The sequence below is a fragment of the Marmota marmota genome, unplaced genomic scaffold (assembly GCF_001458135.2).
Source record: "Marmota marmota marmota unplaced genomic scaffold, marMar, whole genome shotgun sequence".
NCBI lineage: Eukaryota > Metazoa > Chordata > Mammalia > Rodentia > Sciuridae > Marmota > Marmota marmota.
This window is the reverse complement of record NW_026000001.1, coordinates 274112-280924: the sequence shown is the minus strand read 5'-3', so window position 1 is coordinate 280924 and position 6813 is coordinate 274112. Positions and strand designations below refer to the sequence as shown.

Genomic DNA, 6813 nt, shown 5'->3' with positions numbered 1-6813 from the left:
CTCCCCCCCCCCCCCCCCCAATAGACCAACCAGCAATAAGGCCCTGCCCGGAGGGGCCAGGTTGTGTACATCCTCTCTGAACCACTCTCTTGTGCCAGCTCTTTGTCCCATTGAAATCTGGGAGGACAGTGTCCATAGGGGTGGGTCAGAGGCCTGCAAATCTCTCTTGATCCAAGTGAAAGCTAGAGCTTTGAGAAAGGAGGAGAGTCACTTGGAGGTGGGAGAATGTGGGCAATAGTGGGAACAGCTGCCCTACCTCCAGCCCTGGCAGACCCTGGGGAGGGGTCCTGAGCAGGCAGCTTGGCTTGTTGAGTAGAGAGAAGGCCTTACCCAATCACAGTGCAAAGGTGACTATGCTAGGCTCCTTGCCTCCCACTCCCTCCAGGGCCAGCCCAGGAGACTGGCTGTGTCTAACAGGTCCCTCTCTGCAGATGTTAATGAGTGCCTTACCATCCCTGAGGCCTGCAAGGGAGAAATGAAATGCATCAATCACTACGGGGGCTACTTGTGCCTGCCCCGCTCAGCTGCTGTTATTAATGACCTACATGGCGAGGGACCCCCTCCACCAGTGCCCCCTGCTCAACACCCCAACTCCTGCCCACCAGGCTATGAGCCCGACGAACAGGAGAGCTGTGTGGGTGAGTGGAGGGCCACTCTGCATCCAGGCTTCCTTTCTTCTCAGCAAGCTACTTCAAAACTCAGACCTCATTTTCCTCCCTTGCTCAAAGACTCCTCAGGGAGCCATCCATATCCTCATCCACGTCCTCACCATGGCAGGCCCTGTGCGTGTCCCACTGTCCCGCCAGCCCCTGAGATCCTGCCTTGTTTCCTGCAGAGACATGCAAAAACTCTGCCTCCCAGTCTCTGCCCCTGCCTTCTTTTTGGTCTGGACCCCACCCCTGGGAGCCATAGGCCTTGGGGGAGGGAGGATCCTGGAGTCAGTATTGCCCCAAGGAGGGTAGAGTACAGATGAGGTCTTGTTTCCTGAGCTTCCCTGATGGGTGTCATAGGTTAGGGGTGCCCCCACATGGACTCTTACTTGTGCTGCTTGGACAGTCTAATTCATCTGTTCCTCTTTTTGGGGTCACTCATCACCCATGTGTCCATGTGAGTGGCATGTGGCTTGTGTCACCCTCCCAAGTTGAGGTGTCTCACTCATGTTTGATGGCATGTGGGATCTCCTGCAGATGTGGATGAGTGTGCCCAAGCTTTGCATGACTGTCGGCCCAGCCAGGATTGCCATAACCTTCCTGGCTCCTACCAGTGTACCTGCCCTGATGGCTACCGCAAGATCGGGCCTGAGTGCGTGGGTGAGTTCAGGGAGCAACCTTTCTCTGTGTCTCTGGCTTGGCTCTCTTCCTAGCACCTGACTCTCACCTGTCTCTTGTCCTAGCACCTGACCCTTATTCCAGCCCACCCCTAGGCCCCTGTCACCTGTGCCCTCCTGTTATCAGACACGGAAGATTGTATGTGGGTGTTTCCTGGCTGACACAATCCCCCTAGAAACAGGACTATGGGTGCTGAGCCTTTAAGTCCCAGCCTGCTTGGGCCCCACCTGACTTCTGTGCTCTGCCCTCCTTCTCAGACATAGACGAGTGCCGCTACCGCTACTGTCAGCACCGCTGCGTGAACCTACCTGGCTCCTTTCGCTGCCAGTGCGAGCCGGGCTTCCAGCTGGGGCCCAACAACCGCTCCTGTGTGGGTGAGGCTGGGCCAGGCCAGGCTTCTGGGCAGGGAGGTGTGAGGTCAGGGAGCTTCCTTCCTGACCAGCCTAGGTGGAGTGGGGGCTCTGGACCATTCTTTGGCTTTCACCCTTCCCGTTTTTTCCTTCCTGGAACCTCTAGATGTGAACGAGTGTGACATGGGGGCCCCGTGTGAGCAGCGCTGCTTCAATTCCTATGGGACTTTCCTGTGTCGCTGCCACCAGGGCTATGAGCTGCACCGAGATGGCTTCTCTTGCAGTGGTGAGAATCCCACCCCTGTCCCAGCTCCTACATTGGTTCCCCAGGCCTTGCAGCTTTCGTTAATGTCCTATCTTCTGTAGCCACATATTTCCTATGTACTCTGGGCTAGGCTGGTGGGGAAGGCAATTAGGTCCCTACTGAAGTTCACTGGGGAAACAGAGAAGGATTTGGGTGCTACTCTTCCTGGGAGTCATGCCCACTTGGGTTTGAATCTGCACTAGGGCAAGTCACTCTTCTCTCCAAGCCTGTTTTTTCTATACAATGGGTTGTATGGAGGGTGAAGTCGGACAATAACAGGCTTCATCAAATCTTAAAAAGTGAACCATTTACTGAGAACTAGGCTGTTCTGGGCACTTTCCTCATATACTTGGCCTCGTTTCATCCTGTTTTCAATCATAGGAGGTGGGTATGATTTTTTCCTTTCTCCAAAATGAGGACATTAATCTCTCTCTCCAGGTTTGTGAGAGGATTGCAGAAAATAAGCATAAGTCCTGGGTAAACAGTGACTTTCATTTTCCCACTAAGAAGTTAAGTAACTTGCCGAAGTTCACACAGCAAGGGTGAGATAGTGCCAGGGTTCTATCCTGGATTTCTCACTCCAGGTCACCTGGCATGGTCTCTGTTTATATTATGCTTCACTGTGGAATACAGCCTTGTTGGTACCTGGCAGCATGAGGGGAACAAAGCCAGAAAAATGGTGCCCTGCCTGTGTAGTTCACAGTGTGCAGAGGTGACTGGGTGCTTGGCCTGATTGTGGATTGCAGGAATTATCAGATAGATTATTGAAAACTAGAGCAGGCTGCACTTTCAGGACTTGTTTAACTGCTCATTTTATTGACAGGGAAACTGAAGTTCCCCCCAAATCAGTAGGATTCATACCCAAGCCTCCAGATTCCCAGGGTCCACCCCACTTATTGTACTTACAGTCCTGGGGTGAAGAGAGAGCTGTGAGCCGGAAGGCAGGAAGACTTTTCTTTTTTTCCTCTTTTTGGTGGTGCAGGGGATTGAACCCAGGATCTCACACATGCTGAATTCTTACCACAGAGCTATACCCAGACTTTTCTTTGAGCCCTCTATCTTCCTCTTGAGATCTGCAGAGCTTTTCTTGCCCTCTCTTCCCACACTCAGCCCAACTTGGGAATGGGCTCTCTCAGTACACCTTTGTGAGACTCAGTTATGAGGATGGCCCGAGTCCTCATCCCTGCCTTCCCTCAGATATTGATGAGTGCAGCTACTCCAGTTACCTGTGCCAGTACCGCTGTGTCAATGAGCCAGGCCGCTTCTCGTGCCACTGCCCACAGGGCTACCAGCTGCTGGCCACACGCCTCTGCCAAGGTACAAGTTCCCCGGAGGGGGGTGGGCAGAGTAATGTCAGGCCTGTGGCCTAAAGCCCGATTCTTAGCCCCTCTCTCTTGGCACAGACATTGATGAGTGTGAGTCTGGAGCACATCAGTGCTCTGAGGCCCAAACCTGTGTCAACTTCCATGGGGGCTACCGTTGTGTGGACACCAACCGCTGTTTGGAGCCCTATGTCCAGGTGTCAGACAAGTAAGTAAGCTCAATGCACTGCCTTTACAAAAACTACAACTCCCAGAGGGCTGTGGAGCAGGCTGGCATCTTATTGGACTGGTGAGTGCCCCTGAGGACTGGTGGGAGTTATAGTCTTGTATCAGAAGTAGGCAGAGCCTCTTGGGAGTCCCTCCTTTCCGGGTTGGGCAATTTTGGGGGATGGGCCAGGAGCTCATTCATATTCCCCCACCTGGGGGGTCTCCAGCCGCTGCCTCTGTCCTGCCTCCAACCCCCTGTGTCGGGAGCAGCCTTCATCCATCGTGCACCGCTACATGAGCATCACCTCAGAGCGGAGCGTGCCGGCAGATGTGTTCCAGATTCAGGCGACCTCTGTCTACCCTGGCGCCTACAATGCCTTTCAGATTCGTGCTGGAAACTCACAGGGGGACTTCTACATTAGGGTAAGGCTCTCCTCTGTTCCTACCCCTCAACTGACATGCATACTCCAAAATGGAATTCCAGGAAGCATTCTCTGCTGCACCCTCCCCCATATCTGGGACATCATCCAGTCCTGGCTGACCAACCTCCATAAGCAACCCTGGGTTCAGCTGAATCTGCCCAACTCTGGCTCTGCACAGTCCAATGGAGCCAGGCCCACTCTCCAAAAGCACAGGTTAAGCTATATTCCATGCAAGGAGGGCAAGGGCTGAGGACCCCTAGAAGGCCATCCAGGGATGTACCTGGCAGGGGTGCTGTATCGGTCCACCAGGGCTGCTGCCTTCTCCCCACTGATTCCACGAACCTGCATCAGCTGCCTGGCGAACACCTCACGCACAGACTGGGCCTGAGGTTGAGGAAGGCATGTGTCAGGTGGTGGGGGCCAGGATGCCTAAAGAAAAACTGGGCAGAGGCAGTACCTTGTTCTTGATGGCTCCTGTGTTGAAGTCACTGAAGGTGAGGAGTGAGCAGAGTGGGCTTGGGGAGGGCCTGGCCCCCGACTCAGGGTCCCCTGGGGTTCCCCAGGGACGGCTGCGTAGGGTGTGTCCCTGAGGGAAGAGGGGACTAAGGCCAGGCTAGAGCTCTAAGGGTCAGCCCCCAGCAGTCTTTCCCAGGCCTAGGCCTCAGTGAGCCAGCCCTTCCTCCTTGGGGAAGCAATGGCCCAGGTAAGGGACCAGTTGAGACAGGTGCATCTGCTTACCTGGTAGAGTCTCTCCAGGCCCCTTGTCAAAAGGGCAAGGTAGGCAGCTGACTCCTTAATGTCTACTGTGCGCTTCACAAAGAAGCCATCAATGACCTGGTGAAAAGGACCCACAGGAAGTGGCAGATCCTGGCCTGAACCACCATAGACCATATTCCCTGAAAGCCTGGCCCTGCCTTGTGGCTTACCTGGGTGTTGGTGACAGCCTGCAGCAGTGTGCTCTCAGGAAGGCTAAGGTTGTGGACTGAGCCATACTCCTCCACCAGGTACACCCGATGCCCCAGACCACAGCGCTTTAGTCGGAACTAGGGAGGAAGACAGAGGAGCAGACGGTTAGGCCTGTAAGCCCATGTGCTTGGGCTGTCCATCACGTCACATTTGTGTGACTGTCTCACCAGTTAGCCTCCTCATCTTTGCTATCTCAGAGAGCCTCTACACCTGAGCTTGTGCTGTGACTTGTGGGAAAGCCCTTCTCTGTTTCTGAAACTGCCCATCCTTCAAGCCTTCCTTGGGTTATGTGGCCTCTGATCTAGGATCAGTGTAGCAGCAGGGACCAAGGCACAGCCTCTGCATTTCTATTTGCAGACATTTGGGCCCTGTTTAACCAAGACTGCAGGGGCTGGGTACAGAGGGGGTCTTTAACGTGCTCCTTGGCCCACCTAAGAATCCTCCATTCTCACTATATTCCTGGTGGCCTGAGGGGATCTGAACCTGGGGCTGCCTACAGCAGCTTTAATGGGGCGTGGCTGCATGCCATGAGGGCTCTGCCTTGAGAACATCCAGCAGTGCTCCCCAGCTGCCTTTGGGCTGAGGCAGTGACCCTGGTGCAGGCAGAAAAAGCAAGGCAAGGACGTCCAGCAAAGGAACCTTCTGCTCCCGGAAGCGGCCGTCGATGATGCTACTGCACAGGTCATCCAGGCGCTTGCGCTCCACAATGTGATCCAGGACTAACTCTCCAGGTCTGGCTGCCAAGAAGTCAAAGAACCCATTGGCTTGTGTCCCACCTCTCTCACCAAGGCCTGCCTCTAATGCCTGCCCATCCACAGCCATTTACCTGGGTCTCTGGGCCTGGTCTCCTGTGCCACCCACACAAAGTCCCCAACGTGCAGCTTGCGCACTGTATGGGCCACATGCATCCGCTGTAGCTCTCGGAGCAGCTCTTGCCTATGTCCTGCCCTGAAATAACAGGGAGGGAGACCAAGATCAGTCCAGTACGCTCTACCCTACAGCATCTTCTGATCATCTTCATGGATTTCCCCCCTCTACTTACCCCCTGGTCTCGCTGATGTCCACACACAACAGCACCCTGTACTCTCTAGGCCTCAGCTCCAGCAGTGGCTGATGGACCCCTCCTTCACTGGCACCACTATGGAGGGGGGTGCTCTATGTGAGGCTAGAACTCCCAGTGCCAGGGCATCCCCCTACAACCCATAGAAGGTAGGGCAGCAGGTGTAGATCATGGAGATAAGGGTGTGGTGTTGGCTTCATTTCTGCCCCGCCCCCCCTTTCCTCCTCACAGCTCAGCTGAGGCTGCTCCTGGCACTGCTGACTCCTCCCCACAGGGCTTCTCAGGTCCAGTGCCCACATTCAGTAAGCTCAGGCTTTCTGACTCAGCCAACTTCTGGGCCAGCTCCAGGCCCTCTAGGGTCAGTGAGTACCTGGGAGGTGGAGGAGACAAATATAGCTTTCCCTTCTTCCCTCACACCTGGCAGGCTGTCACCCAGCTAGGCGGGCCTCTCTCCATCTTGGCAGCCCTGTACGAAAACAAGTCCACTGGCTCCCTGTCTTCTCGTCTCTCAGAGCAGTTTCCTGGGGGCCTAGATACTGTTATTTGCCCTGTGTAGTACATGTCACAGGCAAAAACTCTTTTCTCCTCGTTTGCTCGTTCTGTTCCCTCCTACCTATGAGTCCCCTCCCAGGTTTTTTTTTTTTTTTTTTTTGCCCTGGGAATTGAACCCAGGGACACTCTACCTCATTCCCAGCTTTTTAAAATTTCTGAGTCTGCCTCTTGCTAAATTTTAGAGTCTCACTTCAACCTACCAAGTACTTAGGATCTCAGAAAGTGGGATATGGTGGTGGAGGCCTATCAGCCAGATTTTAATACATGCCATGCCTGTAATCTTTTTTTTTTTTTTTTTTAAA

General features: G+C 54.3%; 2 protein-coding genes across 6 annotated transcripts in view; one reads left to right on the top strand and one right to left on the bottom strand.

The window, feature by feature from the left end:
• The window catches only part of Efemp2 (EGF containing fibulin extracellular matrix protein 2), a 15993-nt gene that overhangs the window by 1958 nt on the left and 7222 nt on the right, over nt 1-6813 (top strand). For 4 of the 5 annotated variants that reach the window (XM_048807657.1, XM_048807656.1, XM_048807655.1 and 1 more), the window contains 7 exons: nt 432-638; nt 1188-1310; nt 1586-1702; nt 1845-1964; nt 3180-3299; nt 3386-3512; nt 3739-3934. In XM_048807657.1, the coding sequence (XP_048663614.1) occupies nt 432-638; nt 1188-1310; nt 1586-1702; nt 1845-1964; nt 3180-3299; nt 3386-3512; nt 3739-3934 (1010 nt within the window). Of the gene's footprint in view, nt 1-385; nt 639-1187; nt 1311-1585; nt 1703-1844; nt 1965-3179; nt 3300-3385; nt 3513-3738; nt 3935-6813 lie in introns of all 5 variants that reach the window. The other variant, XM_048807658.1, reaches the window with a different exon arrangement.
• Mus81 (MUS81 structure-specific endonuclease subunit) overlaps nt 4153-6813 on the bottom strand; it is a 5833-nt gene continuing 3172 nt past the window's right edge. Inside the window, 8 exon segments of the mRNA XM_015503118.2 lie at nt 4153-4317; nt 4391-4519; nt 4672-4767; nt 4860-4976; nt 5539-5636; nt 5726-5847; nt 5942-6037; nt 6189-6329. Coding sequence (XP_015358604.1) covers nt 4153-4317; nt 4391-4519; nt 4672-4767; nt 4860-4976; nt 5539-5636; nt 5726-5847; nt 5942-6037; nt 6189-6329 — 964 coding nt within the window.